Here is a 22,115-nt window from a genome sequence, read left to right on the forward strand (position 1 = left end):
GTGATAAGACGGATGTGTCAGTCGTCAGCCATGTGGCGAGCGGTGGTTCTGCTCGCGGCCGTCTCTTGTGCCAGCGCCAGGGAGTTCACCTGTGAGTAATAAACTTTTAAAAATTACAGCAAATGATTTTATTGTGCTGCCGTTAAAGAATAATATATACGCAACTTTTTTTTAAATCGAAAAACTTACAGATCAGAACTAAAAGCGCGCTAAAGGCATTTTTGGGCTAAATTTCCGAGGAACTGCGAAGTGCGATATATAAATTTGGAAAATTTTGAAGACCCACATTAATTAAGTTCCAAAAAATACCTCAAATTGTTGCGAGTTCCCACTATTGTGACTTGCCCGATATTTTGATTTGCTTTTTTAACTCGGTTTCTTCTGTTGGTATATAGGCCTGGAGATACTGACACAAAATTCTTGGTCATTTGTACCAGTATGGCGGTTTTACAGGGGTATAATTACGTAAAGGCAAAAAGGCGTTAATCGAACGTATCGGATAAATAACGAGTGTCGAACTATTTGTTCCACAAAAATGCTTGTATTTTCAGATAGTCGAAAAAAAATAAGTAGGCGAAAGCGTAATGCCATACTTGTCGGGTGCGGCTTACAGCCCGCCACACCGACGCGAATACGTTAATTTTAATAAAAAAATGGAATCATTTGTACCAGGCTTTTTGCATAGCTATTCATCGTCGAGCCATTCACAAAAATCACCTTGCCATACTTTTCTGACAGCGCCCAATGGCCGCCATACCACTGCAAAGGTGTAATTTTTTTTTTCGCCACGTTCGATTAACGCCCACGCGTTTGGGCTGCCAGTGCGAGCGCTATGACCATCATTTTCCTTTTTGCCTTATATATGTATATAATATCTCCTGCCTTGTCACTATCCTCTAATTACTTTTTGCATAATTTATAAACCTTGAGGTCCCCAGCAATACGAATCCTCGCTATTTAAACACCCTCCATGACACAAAACAACGGAGAGCTGTTCGTAAAAAACCTGACACCTAAAACAAGGTATATTTCTATACAGGGTGTAACAAAAATAAGTGATAATACTTTAGGGTGTGTACGTGTTCATTGTAGAGAGTTCACTGTGAAAGTAGCAGTGCTGAAAGACCAAACATTTTTTTCACTTTTGTATGGGCAAGGGCCCGAGCGTCACGAGTTTTCCCATACAAAAGTGAAAAAAAAATTTGATCTTTCAGCGCTGCTACTTTCACAGTGAACTCTGTACAAGGAACATGTACACACCCTAAAGTATTATCACTTATTTTTGTTACACCCTGTATATGTACTTTAGAAATCAATAAATACGTAATTGTATATGAAAATTACGTAAAATATAATAATAATAATGCAGTTAAAAAATTACAAATCTATACATCTATACATACATGCATACATATAATAAAATTGGAGTGTCTGTTTGTAATATTGAAAGAACCGTTTTTAACTAGATGCATATGAATGTATATAGGTTGCAGACACCAAAACAACATTTTTTAAAATTTTTGTCTGTATGTCTGTCTGTTTGTTCCGGCTAATCTCTTAAATGGCTGGAGCGATTTTGACGGGACTTTTTTTGGCACATAGCTGATGTAGTAAGGCATAACTTAGGCTACTTTTTAACCGACTTCCGAAAAGGAGGAGGATATATTTCACTTTTTTTATATTGGTTCGCGGACAACTCCGTCGTTTGTAAATCGATTTCCAAAATTCTTTTGTTGCTGTATGAGATGTAGCCCGAATTTGGTAACATGATCACATAAGTGGTGATCTGATGATGCGATCCATGAGAAATCGACAGGACTCCTTAAAATTTATATGGAAACATATAGTGATTTTACGTTTTTCTGAAGGATTTTAAGCTTAAACTACCAAAAAATAAGAATTTGCGCCGAAGTACACCCTGGTTCCGAAGATGCATGTAGATAACTCTTGAATCCTTATAGATAAAAATGTTCGGCAATTTTGGCGTTGTTTCAACAACTAAAAGCATATTATTATGTCAATGTGTCAATAATACTACTGATTTTCAAAACTCTTTTGCTGCTATCACGGACGTAAAAAAAATACGGACGTAACCTTCTCTAATCACGAGTGAAGCCTAGTTATGGCCGCCCGTGTAGGACGTGTGCGTGATATGAGGGTTGCCATGTAAATCATAAACTTCCCTACTTTTAAATTTTGTAAACTCAGACAAGTTAAATGTATTTTTTATACTTAAACATATTTTTATGTTTTTTTCGTTTCAGAAATGTAAGCGGTTGTTAAAGATGTCATAATGAAAATATTATTTTTATGACACTATAGATAGAAAAAAAACACATATTACGTACAGAGAAGTATATTATTTACATAACATTATTAGTAATAATGATTATGTACAAACATTTACAATAATAAACTTATTACTAGCTATTTGACCGAGCCTTGCTCGGTATTCGATAAAACACGAATAAAATGACATTTTCTAAAAATAATTCCTAGCTAGACAGATTTATCGCCCCCGAAACCTATATAAGAAACCTGTATACGAAAAGATATAAGATACTTAAGTCCCGTAACCCGTTTCATCAAACAATCAAGTAATGTTAAATAAATAATGGCTTGTTAAATCAGTTAACGGCCTGTTAGAGCTATCGAGAGTTCTACCATGCGCTAACGTCAAATCAAATCACCTAACATGGTGTTAAATTTATTCCTGGTCTAGAGGTCCATTCAATATTTTCATTCCTACTAGGTCTCAATGACGCTCGGGTGACTACACCAATAGCACCTTCCCTCCCCTACTACTGAAGGAAATCTAAGACAACAATTTTATCTATGGACGCTTCACACCACGTCAGTTTGACCCCGTGCTAAGTACCTGAAGGACTTGTGTTACGGGTACCAGACAACGGAAATATATTTAATACTGATAAACTATAGATATATTTAAGATTTTTATTATATGATACACATATTTAATACACACCCATGGCCCAGGAACTTTGAATTTTGTTACACCTAAAAATATGTATAAAAAATAAATACACTCTTATTTCAATAAAAAAAACACTTATTAAATATAAAAAAATATTATAAAGTTATTAAGTAAAATATGTCCATTTTCGGTAATTCTATAATACAAACTCTCAAAAAAACAATAATTTGTATTAGATTTCGTTTACTGTCTACACCCCTATTATTGTATTCCTGCCTAATTACTGGTCAATAGTATGCTAAATACTTACATGACACTAATAAAAGACAATAAAATTAATTATTTGATTATTTGAAAATAATTTAAAATTTTCCCCGGTTTGGGGAAAATTTCCCCACTTTGTTATGGACATTACTGACCTGTTGAAGTTGAATTAATATTTACATTATTTTATCAAAATACTTTAAAAATATGTTATCTTACCTATGAAATATTATTCCTTGATGTTTTTTGTGTAAGGTTGTATTGTTCTTGCACCATTTTACAACACAAGATGGCATATTTATTTTTATTTATGAATGACAAAGATGTGTCACCGCGATGCAGTCTAATTGCGTAATGGCGGTACGATCGGCTTATTACAGTGCGAGTGTTTGTGCAAGATGTGTACATATGATCGCCTGGGCTTATTAAGGGTGCTTCACTCATTTCTTAATGGCGATCCGTCCGTACTTTTTTTACGTCTGTGGCTGCTATTTAGTGTTTACTGTTTATACAGTGTGTCACAAACTTAAAAAGTATGTGATTCGATATAACCTAAAATTGCATTATCAGTCAAGCACAGACGTAAAAAAAGTACGGACGGATCGCCATTAAGAAATGAGTGAAGCACCCTTAATAAGCCCAGGCGATCATATGTACACATCTTGCACAAACACTCGCACTGTAATAAGCCGATCGTACCGCCATTACGCAATTAGACTGCATCGCGGTGACACATCTTTGTCATTCATAAATAAAAATAAATATGCCATCTTGTGTTGTAAAATGGTGCAAGAACAATACAACCTTACACAAAAAACATCAAGGAATAATATTTCATAGGTAAGATAACATATTTTTAAAGTATTTTGATAAAATAATGTAAATATTAATTCAACTTCAACAGGTCAGTAATGTCCATAACAAAGTGGGGAAATTTTCCCCAAACCGGGGAAAATTTTAAATTATTTTCAAATAATCAAATAATTAATTTTATTGTCTTTTATTAGTGTCATGTAAGTATTTAGCATACTATTGACCAGTAATTAGGCAGGAATACAATAATAGGGGTGTAGACAGTAAACGAAATCTAATACAAATTATTGTTTTTTTGAGAGTTTGTATTATAGAATTACCGAAAATGGACATATTTTACTTAATAACTTTATAATATTTTTTTATATTTAATAAGTGTTTTTTTTATTGAAATAAGAGTGTATTTATTTTTTATACATATTTTTAGGTGTAACAAAATTCAAAGTTCCTGGGTCATGGGTGTGTATTAAATATGTGTATCATATAATAAAAATCTTAAATATATCTATAGTTTATCAGTATTAAATATATTTCCGTTGTCTGGTACCCGTAACACAAGTCCTTCAGGTACTTAGCACGGGGTCAAACTGACGTGGTGTGAAGCGTCCATAGATAAAATTGTTGTCTTAGATTTCCTTCAGTAGTAGGGGAGGGAAGGTGCTATTGGTGTAGTCACCCGAGCGTCATTGAGACCTAGTAGGAATGAAAATATTGAATGGACCTCTAGACCAGGAATAAATTTAACACCATGTTAGGTGATTTGATTTGACGTTAGCGCATGGTAGAACTCTCGATAGCTCTAACAGGCCGTTAACTGATTTAACAAGCCATTATTTATTTAACATTACTTGATTGTTTGATGAAACGGGTTACGGGACTTAAGTATCTTATATCTTTTCGTATACAGGTTTCTTATATAGGTTTCGGGGGCGATAAATCTGTCTAGCTAGGAATTATTTTTAGAAAATGTCATTTTATTCGTGTTTTATCGAATACCGAGCAAGGCTCGGTCAAATAGCTAGTAATAAGTTTATTATTGTAAATGTTTGTACATAATCATTATTACTAATAATGTTATGTAAATAATATACTTCTCTGTACGTAATATGTGTTTTTTTTCTATCTATAGTGTCATAAAAATAATATTTTCATTATGACATCTTTAACAACCGCTTACATTTCTGAAACGAAAAAAACATAAAAATATGTTTAAGTATAAAAAATACATTTAACTTGTCTGAGTTTACAAAATTTAAAAGTAGGGAAGTTTATGATTTACATGGCAACCCTCATATCACGCACACGTCCTACACGGGCGGCCATAACTAGGCTTCACTCGTGATTAGAGAAGGTTACGTCCGTATTTTTTTTACGTCCGTGCAGTCAAGTCAATTTTATTTAAGTTGTAGTAAGTAATTTTATAAAGATATTAATTGAGTACCTATCGTTTTAGTGTTGATGAATGATGGACCACCATGTTCTCAAAAACCCGACGACAAAACTTGCAGTGATATTTTCATAGAATACCTATTTTATTTAAATCCAAAGTATCAGTGTTTTAGTAAATTTATAGACTCCGATTTTCTTACAGAGTATTAATATTGTAAAAAATAAATAAAAACAATATTTTTAAAAACATTACATTTATTTTTTTCAAGTATAAAGTATTGCTCGTATTTTTGTTACTGATTAAAGCAGCAATATGTTTGCACTTGCCGCTCTGGTTATAAACGCAGCTGCATTTTACTCCAGAAACAACCGATGATTATTATCTATCTGTAAGAATGAATAAAAATGTTTAGACTACCTTTATCTAAATGCTTAGTTACGTTTTTGGTTGGTTCATTACTTACGTTTGAACTTGTTTTATAGGGTGCTAAAGTCACCGATGTTCAACGAATTATATTGGCTCGTATTAAATCCCTTACATGTCCTGCTAACACCAATTTATTTCCTTTTAGCATAGATTGGGCCTTGAAACTTATTGAGTGTTTTATACTTTCAAAACCAGTTTTTTATGATTAAGTATATTCATTTTCCACAAGTAGTTTTTAACTAAATCTAACCCAAATACCATTAATTATTGTTCTAAATATATTTTATTTGCTATAATATTTACAAAATAAACAAACTCTTGTTGTTTATTTTTTGACACAATATGCCCCTAAAACTTCGTTTGAAATATGTCACTACTGACGTGCACGTTCCGACTGGTACTGACTTCAAATTATGAAGATTGAGAACAGAAATACTAAGTACCTACAGAATATGAATTAATTAATACTTTTTAGTTCATTTAAGAAAATTACTATTGTCTTTACCTTGGAAGTCGGTTTCAATTTTTGTTTAAAAATAATAATTTTACTCTTATTCGTTATCCCTAAGATTTTCTATAAGTACAGTATTGGCGTTACTATTTGGGTAAGGAAGGGGAAAATTTATCCCTTTTTTATTTTCTTTATTTATCACATTTTGCTGCCGCGGACGAAGTCGCGGGCAACAGCTAGTAAGTATAAAATATTAGTAAAAACAATTTTTTTTGTAGTTTCCGGTTATTCGCTAGTCGTTAAAATACCTGTACAGCAATAGCAAAAACATTGAATAAATTAATATAAAACAAGGCAAATCATCATGGAAAATTACAACAATAATACCTATCTTATTATGGTTTAGGAAATGTCAATACAACTTCTTTGGAGGCTGACTACTACACTGTTAACAACTCGAAAACGGTAAACATTTTTAGAACTTTTGCACAAAATCAATGATGAAAAACTCAAAGCAGATATGTTACTACCGCGCGCGTTGTGAAGATTCAAATACGGCCCAATTGGGCCGTCTATTGTTTAGTCTGCATCGAGCGCAGTCACGAACGTGCTGCGTCTTGTCTTACCTAAATAAATTAAAAATGACGTCGTGCCGCGTGCGTGTATCGAAAATGTACCAATTGTGACTCGAAAGTAAACAAAACATATGGAATCTCTTACCACATGTCTTGATTGCAATAAATACCTCGATTATTTACATTTTCAATTATTTTTTCGAACAATTGGAAAAAATCGAATTTTCGTCATAGCTCAGGCGAAGAAAGAGACAGCGATACGATTCGACGTTTAAAAATAGAACTGTCTCTTTTATGTAAATGGTTTTTCGTATCTTTTGTTTCACTTATCTGTCAAATTTGTCAATGTTTGCAATTTTGAATTTGAAAATTGTTCGGAAGAGATTTAAGCCGGAAAATAGTATGGACGTAATATATCTGCATAAGTAGAATATCATTGCACAAAATATTTTCTTTCTCTTAAAAAGCTTAGGCACGATTTTAATGAAAAAAAGATTTTCCAACACTTCACATGTACCGCCATATATTTTTAAATACAAAATTATACTAACTTTACTTGTACCTACACAAGTAATGTTTTATGATCAAACAAATATTTTAATAAAGCAAGAGGACGGACCATAAAGTTAATAATACCTCAGAGCAGAACTATAATAGTTTCTATTGTTACTACGAAAAAGCTTATTTTACTGAAATATTTTGATTCACTAATAAAATGACTACAGTTTCAGCAAAAGTGTAAATCCCACCAAAAACATTTTCATGTAAAAATGTTGCCAAAACCAACTAATATAATATATTATGTACCAAAACGAGAACATAAAGTTCGTGGTGTCAAAAAGTAGTGAAATCTCGTGTAGAGCCAAGTTTCTAACCTTACACACAGCCCTAAATCTAAAAACCTTAATTTTAAACTTAATTCGCGGCAAAATACTTGATAATATAATATTGTGTCAGCCGCACGAGGAGAATCTAAAAACTCTACACATTAGTCAAAATCGATGGCCTGGACATTTTGTTACGGTAAAATATATAAAAGTTATTAAGTACTACCATGCACCCAGATTAAAAAATTAAATGGGCTACATTCAGCGGGGCTAAAATGGTCGCTTTGAAGAATCATGATATGAATCATAATATGATTCATTTTTCTAAAATCGCAAAATGCAACTCTGCTTGCAATTCATTTCTGTATTTTTGTACTGATTTGACATTTGTCAGTTTGACAGTTTTGACAATTCATTTGCTGAATTGATTGAGAGGAATTGTTTAATGTGACCATTTTAGCCCCGCAGAGCCGGACACTTGTGGTACACCTAATAATTAAAGAATTAGGAAAAAGAATTAGGGCCTGTTTCACCACTTTCTGATAAAGTGACTAATATCACTATTCACAACTTTTTTGACAGATTCTCCATACTTGATCTGTCAAGTTAATTGGTGGATAGCCTTATCAGGAAGTGGTGAAATAGGCCCTTAGACTTATTTCCATTTCCTTACGTCTAGGAGTTGCATTTTATCTCTATTTTTCTCACGTTTTTAAAACAGATGGTTTTTTGCTATTAGTACGTCTTGTATGGCCAAATTGAGGCAAGGTGCAACAAGGACATTCTTAGCAATTGAGTATCAGTCGTCCATTTTTAGCCGAAGAAATTTACAAGTTGCCAGAGCTATATCAGATCGATGACTATGACCGCTGTCTCTCCCGGCCCGGAGCTCTGTACTGTGTGGGCACGTTCCGTCTGACTGCGGACCGGCAGGCGCCGTCCTACCGCTACTACCGCATGATCGAGGTAATTATACATAATACAAGTTCTAAACTGCCGGAGCTGTATCAGATCGATGACTATGACCGCTGTCTCTCCCGGCCCGGAGCTCTGTACTGTGTGGGCACGTTCCGTCTGACTGCGGACCGGCAGGCGCCGTCCAACCGCTACTACCGCATGATCGAGGTAATTATACATAATACAAGTTCTAAACTGCCGGAGCTGTATCAGATCGATGACTATGACCGCTGTCTCTCCCGGCCCGGAGCTCTGTACTGTGTGGGCACGTTCCGTCTGACTGCAGACCGGCAGGCGCCGTCCAACCGCTACTACCGCATGATCGAGGTAATTATACATAATACAAGTTCTAAACTGCCGGAGCTGTATCAGATCGATGACTATGACCGCTGTCTCTCCCGGCCCGGAGCTCTGTACTGTGTGGGCACGTTCCGTCTGACTGCGGACCGGCAGGCGCCGTCCTACCGCTACTACCGCATGATCGAGGTAATTATACATAATACAAGTTCTAAGCTGCCGGAGCTGTATCAGATCGATGACTATGACCGCTGTCTCTCCCGGCCCGAAGCTCTGTACTGTGCGGGCACGTTCCGTCTGACTGCGGACCGGCAGGCGCCGTCCTACCGCTACTACCACATGATCGAGATATTACAACTTTTTAAGATTTTTGTAATAAAATTCTTATATTTTTACAATGGACTGGACTCGGTTGTAGGAGTACTCGGCGGATCCCCTACACTTTAACCGTCGGCTGCTGCATCGCGGCTACTGCGTCTCCAGCCGGTGCTCTTCCACCGGATCCAACTCCTCAGAACTGTTCTTGAACTGCGTGCGGGAACATGAGAAGCAGCTGGGCATGGAAATTTCGCTCGAGACCCACAAGTGTGACGTCAATTCAGACCACTTGGAGCAGTCGAAGGAAAATTACGACGAGGTGTTGCTTTGGGTTGTTGGAGCTTTTCTGTGTCTCAATTTTCTTGGAACACTTTACGATACATTCGTAACCTCTGAGAAAAGTAAGTCAGTTGTTTTCAAATTTATTGCGATTTCCCCCGTTAATTGGCCACCTGAACTTGGTAACTCCTATAAATTAAAAAAATTAACATTCTAAGAGTTAAATTCCTTAAAATTTTTCGAAACAACATATCAAAACGACTATAAACAAGTAGTTTCGTGATTTCTTATTTAAAACTAACCGAAATTTCTGATCCGTCATAATATTATAATTTACCAAACATTGGCAATCAAAATATTAGATTTAAATTCTTATTTTTTATACTTTCCCCTTTTTCAGAGAACAAATTTCTCTTGGCTTGGTCTTTGCCGTATAATTGGGATCGGCTAACCAGATCACATGCTGTTGAGAAAGATGGCTCGTCCTCACCGCTACTACTTATTCAAGGAACGAGGTAGACTTCTTTCGGTTTATTTGCTTCTTTTGAATTTATTATTAAACATAATTACTGATACAATTTTATAATTTCAGGTTACTCATAAACGTCATTATTATTAGCGGCCATGTACTAACAATAACACACCACCTGTTTATCAACAATCCACATGATTTGGAAAAAGTGAGATGTTCAAATATTTTATGGTGATAACACCGCCAATAATGTAAAAGTGAAACCGTCTGTCTAGAAGCGCTGATCTAGACACGCGGTAGCGTGTCAAGCCAAGTTTAAGTATAACAGAACTGGCGAGCAGCACCGTGTGCAATATCACACGAACCAATTGCTGCCACTTTTGACCCCTTCATAATTCAGAAACTATTGCACATAAACGTTTCAAATTTGGCTCATATATTGAGACCTGCGAAATAAATATGAATTATGCTCTAAATTTCATAAAAGATTTCGAACCGTTATTAAGATCATATTAATGTCCGAAAATCTACATTTTTATCACTGACTGACCTATAGATCAAAATTCTAACCCACTTCCAGATGACCTAGAATGATGAAATTTGGAATCCAGCTGGGTAATTGTGTGTAAACAAAAAAATCGGTCAAATGCCAGTCGGAAAAAGCAAAAATTGAGTATTTTGTATCGAAACCCCCCTTCAATATTTCTTATATTTTACTTTTTGTGAATATTTCAAGTGCCTACCGGCTGCCATTATTGATAATGAGCAAAAATCACGTTTGTTGTCTGACTTATTTAAAGTGAAGTGAAGAAACTTTATAAAATTAATAGAGAGTCACTTTATGAAGTGTGTCTGTCTGACTGTCTGTCTGTTACCTCTTTGCGCCCAAACTGCTTTGTACTGGTATGTACAATACTGGCAAGTAATTTGGTATGGAGATATCGTTTGAGGCCCGGGAATAGACAAAGAATTGCGAGCGGAATCTGTCTGTCTGGCTGTCTATCAGCTGTCTATCTGTCTATCTGTCTATCTGTCTATCTGTCTATCTGTCTGTCTGTCTGTCTGTCTGTCTGTTTGTTATGTTCGTCCGTACGTCCGTCCGTCCGTCCGTCTGTCTCTCTGTCTAGGTTGACAGCCTCATAAGGTTGCGAGCGACTATAGTCAAATATTATGTAAGTTTGAACTGGGAGGATTTGGGTGTCTCAACTGGCTAGGATTTTTTTTTTTACTAACGACTTCCGTTATGGGCAGTCTTGAATTGTCAGCGTAAAAACGGTCATCTTGTAATTTTGGCGAAAATATTTAAAATTATATTATATAATTACAAACGGCCTACATTAAGCTTTACAGATCAACTAAAAATATTGTGTTCATGTTTTATGATAAACTACAGTTAGAATCTTAAAAACGCTCTCCTGAAAACCACTACTTTTGACATATCGCTTTATACGAAGGGACCATCGATTTATAGGAACCAAATAACATTATGAATAAAATATAAAAAAAGTCTATTTCTTTGCTTTATTGAATATCTTAGATAATTTGAGATCTTAAAGTAGATTAGATTTAACTTGGCCATTTTTCATTAAGTACATCAGTCATTTCATAAAGTAATTTCTGATAAAAACTATATGCAATAATGATAATCTATATTACATAGATTATCATTATTGCATATCAGTATTGCATGGTTTATTATAACGGTTTTAAACATAATTTCAGGTGTACAAAATGCCTATAATGATGATTTTAAGAAACGGATCCAATTTCGTGCAAATGTTTGTGATGATATCAAACTTTCTGTTCACCTACAGCTTGATTCAGATATCGAAACAAAGAAAAATAGGGTTCCTACAATTACCAATATTTGTGGCACATAGAATAATTCGGTAAGTAAAATAAAAAAATCGTTAAAATATGACTAGTAATCCGCGCATCATGCAAAGCTGACTTATTGAAGGGCCCTAAGGAATTTGTCTGTTTTCTAGAATATTGCCAATTCATCTTTTGGGGGTGGGGCTAGCAGCGACGTGGTGGCGCTACACCGGCGACGGGCCGCTGTGGCCGAACCTGGTGCTCCACGAGAGCGACGTCTGCCGCCGCAAGTTCCTCTGGCATGCGCTCTTCCTGCACAACCTCGTCGACAATGACGACCACTGCTTGCCGCAGACCTGGTACTTTGATTCAAAGCAATTTGATACTTAATGAGTATTTATTTACCTGCTTTAGAAAACAAATTTAGTAATCTGAAAATTCAGAGTGGATTAAGCTAACTTAAGTTTATAGATAAAAATAGCTTCTTTACAAAAACGGCCGCCAAGCTGACCATGACAAGTTTCAAAGACGTTATGTAAATTAAATTTACCGAATCAAGTCTTTTAAAAAAATATATTTAACACAATTTCCTTATTCAGAATAAGGAAATTCAGCATATCATGGTCGCACGTCGAGCAGATACTTAACTTGTGTAACTTTATTCAAAATTTATAAAATAGATACTTAATACATACAATGTATGCCTTGCTATTAGCGTTGAATTCCCACAACACTATTCGTCGAATAAAAATACGCCTTTGATTGCAGAGGCTACTCTCTCATTCCAGGTTTTTGGCTATGGACATGCAGATGTTGATCGTAGCCAGCCTGGTGCTGATCACGCTGATGAAAACCGGACGAAAACCTTTACCGATTTTGTCCGGTCTGTTTGTTCTGTGCGTTATTATGAACGGATGTCTGGCATACTATTTAGGTTGGAAACCCCCCCTACATATAGTGAACCCAGAGTAAGTGTAATGAATAAAGTAGATAATAAAATTAAGATCTACCGTGAGTTTACCGGAAGTTTCAAGTGAGAACGTAACATCTCAAAGATGCGCTGAAAACATTGGCTTGACAATAGTTACAATAATTGGTTTAGATCAAAACTGAAATAATTGAAATAATTGTAGATTAAAAGTTCTTATTTTTCCTGATGGCTTGATGAGGGAAATCCATTCCAATCCAAGTTTTATTTCGATGATTTTTCAGAAGTTTACGAATTTTCTTCCGTGGTTCGAGAACGCTGCGAAACTTCTACATTTCGCCGTGGGGCAGCCTCCCCGCCTGCTTACTCGGGATCATGACGGGATACGTTTACGAAGGAATACGGGAGGGCAGACTGAACTTCAGTAACAACACGGTAAAGAATCCTCGTTTGTTAATGTTTGATAAAATCAGTTAAGTACTCAAATTTTGGGCACATGATTAATTATTGCTGTAGAGAAGTTTTAAAATCAAAGAAGTAAACCTGATTACAGCCATTCATTGTACTATCAGAGGTTCATAGGCAGATGGAGGAACTGTGTAATTTGGTCGCGTTTTGTCAAACCCAGCCGACAGATGACGATGAGTTGAGATAATTCGACCAAATGACGTAGGTCTGTCAACTAACTATGAATCAATTTCTTCGACAGACCGTCAAAGAGGTGAAAACTCCGGAATGTTTCCGGAACTTTGATAGTTTTCGGGAAAGTTTCAGGAAGTTTACTCGAAAACTTCCAAATTTGGAAGTTTTTAAAACTGTCATTTATCTTATAAAGACAGTTGTGACATTTAGTTTTAAACGCAAATGACACTAAAATTAGCTCCCTAGTACCTACTTATATAGTTTTGATAAAATTTTACATACCTACTTTAGGCAAATTATAGGTATGGATATGAAAGCAGATTTGTCCAAGTTTTAATACAGTCGCATGATTCAAATAGTTATTATACTTACATATTTATTTTAGATAACATTATTCTCAAACATAATATTATATTGCTCAGGATTGACTTTTTCGATTATTTATATTATTTTTCTTTGAAACCGTGTATAAAATAGTATTTTTTTTATAAAAACTAGAATATTTTCTAATAGTAATACAGAAACCTTAGTTATTTAGTTTGCAAATAAAATCTTTGAATCTAAAATCTTTGAAACCTCATTAAAATATGGTATAATATACGAGCAAATTTTTTTAAAGTAAGATTACGTACCTATAGGGGCTATTTAGGGGCGAATTAACGGTTAAACTTCTTTCTAAAGTGAATCAGCTGATTTAATCTAATCTGTAATTTTTTATTGCCACCACGCTTATTCCTACAATTATTATTATTACTCGTGACGAGTCGAGGGTCGTTGTATAGAACAATAGAACAAATTAGTGACACTTCCAAGGAATGACGAGTAAATCTTGTATGGAAAGAAACATTTTTAGTTTTTTTCCTGAGGTACTTAATTTTTTAGATTTTAGGTAAGTACAGTCATGCGTGGTAAGTTTTAATTCACAAATATTTTGTCATAATATATTTTGAAAATACATAAATTTTATTCGTTACTAGCTGTCCCGGCAAACGTTGTTTTGCCATATAAATAATTTTTGGTATGAAAAATAGATGTTGGCCGATTCTTAGACCTACTCAATATGCTCACAAAATTTCATGAGAATCGGTCAAGCCGTTTCGGAGGAGTATGGCAACGAAAACTGTGACACGAGAATTTTATATATTAGATATAATATGTTTTATACGTTTCAAAGAATATAATAAAATAATATAAAAAATCGAAAATTGTAAAGCAAAGTCATCCATACTAATCTTGAAAAACTGATTGGTACCTAACTGGCAAGATTGAGGGAAAAAGACCACGAGTTGCAGTCCCATGCGTTGGTCCGATCAAATCCGCACCACACTCGAGTCCACCCTCTACGACGCTCTTCGAGTGGCCGAGGATAGAAACAGCTGGCGTAAGACCATTAGAAGGAAGGTCATGGAAGGGGGAGGTCACGACCCTTAGACATGATTAACACGACTGGAGGAGGATACTAATATTATAAATACGAAAGTGTGTCTGTCTGTCTGTCTGTTACCTCTTTACGCTCAAACCGCTAAACTGATTTTGCTGAAATTTGGCATGGACATAGGACTTTTTGTCCCAGAAACATGTACGGTTCCCACGCGATAAACGAGTTTTGGCGCAGCGGAGTTGCGGCCGTCATCTAGTTTAAGATAAATATTTATCACAACTATCTCAATCGTGCGACTGAATAACTTGGAGATACCAGGCTGTCACAGACAGAGCAGTTAATGTAAAGATATACGTGTGTAACAAAAATAAGTGATAATACTTTAGGGTGTGTTCCTTGTAGAGAGTTCACTGTGAAAGTAGCAGCTCTGAAAGACGAAAATTTTTTTTTCACTTTTGTATGGACAAGGGCCCGAGCATCACGAGTTTCCCCGTACAAAAGTGAAAAAAATTTTTGGTCTTTCAGCGCTGCGACTTTCACAGTGAACTCTCTACAAGGAACACGTACACACCCTAAAGTATTATCACTTATTTTTGTTACACCCTGTATATTATAGCACGATACATCTCGATAAGTACATCTTTCTATAGAAATCGTCAGGAGACCACACACAACAGCTATAATGTATAATATATTTTTACATCTTCGTATCTTTAATCAAAACTATAAAAAGTACCTAATTTTAATGTTATTTGCATTTAAAAATAAACGTCACAAACTCGCAACTGTCTTTATGAGATAAATTGTCAGTTGTCAAAACTTCCTTTGGAAGTTTTCAGGAAGTATTCCTTATGCTAAGTAGTCACATACGGTTTTGCTCGATAGTTTTACTCCAAATCGAGCAATAACCACCGTGAGGACCGCAAATCTGATAGCTCGAAGGCTCGCTTCGGGCCGGCTCTGATGGAATTAAATAAGTATGTCAAATATGTCATTTCCTTCGATTCGGAGTAAAACTATCGAGCAACACCATAGACTTATTTATATACTGGCATTATATTAAGTTTATGAGCAAAACTGTATGTGAGTACTTAGCATTAGAAAAGGAAACATTCCGGAGAATTTTCACCATGGTACATACTGTATAGTGTATAGTCCTTGCCACAAGTATAGACACACGATTTGAAAGATTTTTTTTTCATTTAATTTATAGTCACGTGACTTTCCTAGTGGTTTGTACAATAAACACGAACACTTTTCCAGCTGTTCATGTGGTTCTCTCACATGTCGCTGCCGCTGGCGTTCTCATGGGTGTTGGCGGGCAGCTGGGTGTTCCAGCAGCAGGCGCCGCTGTTCAGCGCCCTCTACCTCGCGGTGGAGAGGCCCGTCCTCTGCGCTCTGCTCTGCGTCCTCTTCATTGGAATGGTCACCAGTGCTGATAGTAAGTTCTTCTTTGTAGCATTTCAATGTCATATGGCTGTATGTATTTTTTTATGTATGTTCAACGATTACTCAGCCGTTTATTATCCGATTTTCCAAATTATTTTTGCCTTGTATAGGGTTTAGCTCGAATTTGGTACCGTGTTCACAAAAGTGGTGATTTGTAATGTGATCCATGAAGAATCGAGGGAACTCCTTAAAATTTGTATGGAAACATATAGTGATTTCGATTTTTTTTAAGCATTCGAGGTAAATGCTAACAAAACGTAAGATTTTGCACCAGGTTAAGCCGTTAACAAAAGATCACTCGAGTCATACAAATGCTAGGGACCGGTAGATGTCCGAATTCGTACACAAATTCACCCTCCTATTGGTGGATATGTAGCAAAGAATAGTTGTCAAATAAATAAATTCAAAAGAACAAATATTCGTGCTTGTGTTTCGTTTACGATATAATTCCCTACTTATAAGTTAATGTGTTTAAAAGAAACTATTTATAATTTCGTTAAATTACAGTAGCTTGTACAAATGTGAATTCTGTGGAGAAGCTGAATTATGCCCGGCTTCTGAGGAACTTTTAACGGCAGTTTATCTATTCGTTAGCTAGTTAGTCAGCTATTAGTTCGATAAACTAAGAAAGTACGTTTCTGAACATCGCAATGTAAGATAAACTCCGTTTAAGCGCAGGTTAACTTAACTGGCTAATGTGTGCCGTTTGTCGATTTCATAACGTTATTTGACGTTTTGCTACAAGCAAATTACATAAACTTTTAGGTTTTAGCTTATTATAAAATTGTCAGTTAAAATATTAAAATTAACATTATGAATACGAGCAGCTTATCAGAGTCTGATTAGGAAGTATTGGAGTTCATTTCTAATATTTGAGTACTTACCTAGAAACTTACGGCTGTTTTCAATAACGTATCTACTGCAGTTAAATAATAAAAGTTATAAAGTTATAACCGTAAAAAATAGTTCAAAAGTACTTAAACATAGGTACTTATATTTTTTGTTTCTTTTAACGAGTAGATACTCGAGTTTTTTTTATTAAATTCGGTAATGTAATTTTTGCTGACGCGATTTGCAAGTGGTAAGACCCAAAAAAGTGCATTGTTTGGCCTAAACAAAGCAACTAAACTAACAAAATGAAAGAGCAGGCAGTCTTGTCTTTACAAAGTACAAACAGATGTTGATTTGGTTCTCCGTTAGAAATATTATTGTGTTCTGTGATGTGGACTGTGGTTGTATGAAAACTACATAATATGTACTAGAGGTAAGTAAATGATTTGCAAATTTTGCAAATTGCAGCATTTTTATTCAGTGTGCATCTCATGAAAATTGAATATCGAATTTAAATAGCCAATTTAATACTAATACAATGCTTATTTAATTATTTACCCCTAAATAAAATAATTGTAGTATTCGCTTATTCGTAAATATTCGTATTCGTAAATAAAACTAGTAATAATCCTAATTTAAAAATAGCAAATTTTAAAAGACCCATCTAACGGCAAATTATGGTACTGCCTAAACTCCGGTTTCGCCAACTGAAACCGCGGTATCGCCAACTGAAACCGCGGTATCGCCGGGGGCCTCACAAGTCACAGCTGAATGTCTGGACTGGCAAAACCGGTTCCGTCGTTGAGCGAAAACCGAACGTATTGCGCAGTGAATTGAGCACACATTCGTCGGGAGTTATTGGACGCGTAATAACTATGGCTGAAATGGCAAGTCGAGGAGAATGGAAGGATTGTGAAAAGAAAAATGAATGGATAACTGTTAGACAAAAGAAATATAGGTATAGGAATCGATTTGCTGGAGAAAAAGGCACCTGTACAGAGTCAGAAAAATTTAGAGCCGCTGATATTTTAGTGCCGTTGTTTATAAACAACCTCCATAAAGGGACCCGGGAGGAAGATATACATACATATTTCATACATAGAAAATCAAACAAAGGTTAATGTCTCACTTTTTAAGATCAAGACAAAACAACCTAGGGAGTATGATTCTTATAAAGTTTTAGTGCCTAAACATAAGCGTAATGTTTTTATGGAGACGAACATATGGCCCGACGGAATATCTTTTCGCAGATTTATTGAATTCCGACATAGGAAAATTGAAGAGGGGGTGAATAAATCGTAATATGGATAGTCAGAATACTTCATTTATAACTTTTAACTGTAAAAATATTAAGAGGTCCTTGAATTGTGTATCAATTCTAAGTCAAACAGTGGATATTATTGCTTTACAAGAAACCTGGCTGCTGCCTCAGGAAATGTCGGAACTGAGCCGAGTTAATACACAATTTAGCTACTATGGAAAATCAGCTGTTGACACATCGCAAGGCATATTGCGAGGGCGACCGTACGGCGGTGTGGCTCTGCTGTGGAATAAAAGGAAGTTTAGCTGTGTATCTGTGATAAAATGTGAAAGTGATGTAGCTACACCTGTATAGCAACACCCAGTAGTCCGAACCACGGTATGCCAGGTATACCTCGGTGCAAAATTTTACTTGTTGGTAGCATATGCTTAGAATACTTCTCACGAAACCGAAGTCACCACATATTTCCCTATAAATTTTGAGGAGTTCCCTCGATTACTTATGGATCCTACATCAGATCACCACTTTTGTGAATATAATACCAAATTGGGATGATACCCTATATACCAAAAGAAAAATTTTGAAAATCGGTTAACAAACGGCGGAGTTATCGTTGAACATAAGAAAACGAACATAACACCTCCCCCATTTTGAAAGTCGGTCAAAATTGTAGCCTATGTGTTATTCTGATGTATAAGCTATATTATTGTAAAGTTTCATTAAGATCCGTTCAGTAGTTTTTGCGTGAAAGAGTAACAAACATCCATACATCCATACATCTATACATCCAAACTTTCGCCTTTATAATGTTAGTAGGATTAGTACGAGTAGGATAGCTGAGTGTGCGGTCACGCGAAAATTAGTACAGAAAATCTAATATAGTAATATGCCTAGCTATAAAAATATTAATATATATTATAGCTAAGCCTGTGACGGGCTTTACGTTCCACATGCTTGTTTATGATTATCAGTTATGTTTAAAACTATAAACTATCAACACAAATTATAACAATAATTAGAGCCTATGTTATATTATATTTACCAAGCATCAAGTAGGTACATGTTATTCTGGTTATAAATTATCAGTATTATTATGATAATGGCCTCATAATGAATTCAAGATTCAACTAATAAATAAAAACCCGCCAAGTGCGAGTTGGACTTGCCCATGAAGGGTTCCGCAGCACCAATGAAATTAAAAGGTTTTTAATTTATCTGGGGGCACGGCAGTGCCCCCGCCAAGTCGAGCAGAAAAGCGGCACGGCCGTACCATCCATTTCTCGAACCAATTCAGGCTCTTTTTGACCCCCTATAACTTCATTGTGGATAAACCAACAAGCCTGAATTTTCAGTTGCTAAACAAGCATTGTATAAACACGGTATATTTAATTTTATTAAATTTGAACGAGTGGTTTAAGAGCTGTAACTTGTTAAAGTTTCTTAATTTTGTCACTGACTGACTGACTGACCGATCACCAAAAGTCTAAGGCACTTCTAGCTGACATAGAACCTTCAAATTTAGAATATAATTAGTGTTTAGTGACTAAATCAAGGAAAAATTCAAATATTTCAAAATTTCTGTCTAGTTTTCTATTACGAGTGTGATGACGTCACATCAAAATCGGAAGTACCGTAAAAGCGTTTTCGTCAGTACAAATCCTATTTTCATAAAATCATCTTTTCAAATCGACTTTATTTATCAATCATAAGCTTTTATTTGATGATAAGGGTGAAATACGGTTTCCTAGGCCAAGTCCTACTAGAAATATGCATTTGTTCAATGAAATTTAATATCTAAGGTCAAGTAGCCTATTCAAGGTTAGCTGTGATCGGTCGGATGAGTTTGACTTAACGCGACCAAATTACTTAGGTCCGCCATCTGCCTAGGAATCAACTTCTCTGATAGTACCTATGGGTCCCCATATTTTTAATAATTTTTCCATTTTTGTATCAAAGCCTTAATGCGGTTCACAGACTACATCTACTTACCAAGTTTCAGTAGTATAGCTCTTATAGTTTCGGAGAAAAGTGGCTGTAACATACGGACGGACAGACATACAGACATCACGAATCTATAAGGGTTCCGTTTTTCCCATTTGGCTACGGAACCCTAAAAACCGGCGAAGTTCATTGTATTCATATTTTAACCATCGGGTTTATTCCCGAACCGGTGATATAGGCACCTGTAGTGCTAGCACGGCGACCAGCGGAAATGCGAAAGTATGGACAAACTGTGGAAATAAACCTAAGGTTAATTCAATTAAAATGCCACTTTATGACAGACTATAGTCACAAACTGTGGAGATAGACTTAAGGTGCCGTTCCGATCTTTTTTAGTTCCGAATAATTCAATTAAAAAGCCACTTTATGACAGACTATAGGTCTAAAAATTCAAATAATATCCTACATTATGACATATACTATAGTGTGTCATAAAGTGGCATTTTAATTGAATTTTTCGGAACGAAAAAAGATCGGAACGGCACCTTAGGTTTATTTCCACAGTTTGTCCATACTTTCGTATTTCCACTGGTCGCCGTGCTACCGCTACTGGTAGACTTTATAAAACGATTTTTATGTATTTACTTTAAATTTTTAACAAAATTTTCGTGAAAGGTGTATTTTTCAAGTTATAACTTATGCGGTATGCCACTTCTACTAGTCAGTTATCTTATGGAAGCTCGTGACATGAACTACTATCATTCTGCAGTTTATTTTTTCAATACTGTATGCAAAACCAAAAATAAATATTTTGTTTGTTCGATGTTTCAGATATACTAAGACGCGTTCTGTCTTGGCGCGGAGCTCACGTGCTGGCCCGCCTATCACTGCCCGTGCTGATGGTGCACTGGTGCATCATCAAGGTCATCGTGGGCTCCACGAGGACCCTCACCGACTTTACCCTCCTCAATACTGTGAGTATACTCTGGTGACGCCTATGCATAAGGACGACTTCTTTGGATGGCACCGCCTGAAAGATGGATAGATCTTCAGAATCTCTTAATCTTGAAAATTAAGGGACTCCTAATTCAGGCTTATCACAGCATTTCTGCTGGTAACGGGTTATCATATTAGATTCAAAAATAGATTTTGCCGCTGTAACATTAATAATCACTGTATCGATCTTTCAATAAGCCATATTACTGTTTTTATTTTGCAGGCGATAGAGACGTTGGCGACTTGTGTCTTCTCCTACTGCCTCGCTGTGCCCCTCACGCTCCTCGTGGAGATGCCGCTCATGAAGACCTTCACCTCCGTGCTGATGGACTGAGTCTGTCTCGGCCGATAGAGACGTGCGCGACGTGTTTCTTCTCCTACTGCCTCGCTGTGCCCCTCACGCTCCTCGTGGAGATGCCACTCATGAAGACCTTCACCTCCGTGCTGATGGACTGAGTCTGTCTCGGCCGATAGAGACGTGTGCGACGTGTTTCTTCTCCTACTGCCTCGCTGTGCCCCTCACGCTCCTCGTGGAGATGCCACTCATGAAGACCTTCACCTCCGTGCTGATGGACTGAGTCTGTCTCGGCCGATAGAGACGTGTGCGACGTGTTTCTTCTCCTACTGCCTCGCTGTGCCCCTCACGCTCCTCGTGGAGATGCCGCTCATGAAGACCTTCACCTCCGTGCTGATGGACTGAGTCTGTCTCGGCCGATAGAGACGTTCTTCTCCTACTGCATACCGAATACCTCCAGATATGACTCTCAGCTGTATGTAATGTTTGCTCAGCTTACAAAACCCGAATTGAAATTTAAAGTATAGGCAGTTAGGTTGTACAAAATACACACGGAAAACTATTTAAATAAT

At 36.2% G+C, this 22,115-nt stretch overlaps 1 protein-coding gene across 1 annotated transcript; it reads left to right on the top strand.

The window, feature by feature from the left end:
* The first annotated feature begins 30 nt into the window (after positions 1-30).
* On the top strand, positions 31-21,966 carry LOC121728251. The gene is made up of 12 exons (XM_042116392.1): positions 31-91; positions 8,499-8,647; positions 9,354-9,654; positions 9,933-10,047; positions 10,125-10,212; positions 11,727-11,893; positions 11,993-12,178; positions 12,608-12,787; positions 13,032-13,182; positions 16,034-16,211; positions 21,084-21,226; positions 21,472-21,966. The coding sequence occupies exons 1-12, from the start codon at positions 31-33 to the stop codon at positions 21,580-21,582; spliced, it is 1,830 nt and encodes a 609-aa protein (XP_041972326.1). The 3' UTR covers positions 21,583-21,966.
* The last annotated feature ends 149 nt before the right edge of the window (positions 21,967-22,115 follow it).

This window comes from Aricia agestis, chromosome 6 (genome assembly GCF_905147365.1).
Source record: "Aricia agestis chromosome 6, ilAriAges1.1, whole genome shotgun sequence".
NCBI lineage: Eukaryota > Metazoa > Arthropoda > Insecta > Lepidoptera > Lycaenidae > Aricia > Aricia agestis.

Excerpts from the sequence above, each read along its gene's own strand:
- LOC121728251 (XM_042116392.1), top strand. The coding sequence starts at position 31 with ATGTGGCGAGCGGTGGTTCTGCTCGCGGCCGTCTCTTGTGCCAGCGCC. Across the intron at positions 10,213-11,726 it reads ATCCACATGATTTGGAAAAA|GTGTACAAAATGCCTATAAT; the intron begins GTGAGATGTTCA and ends ACATAATTTCAG. Across the intron at positions 12,179-12,607 it reads CACTGCTTGCCGCAGACCTG|GTTTTTGGCTATGGACATGC; the intron begins GTACTTTGATTC and ends CTCTCATTCCAG.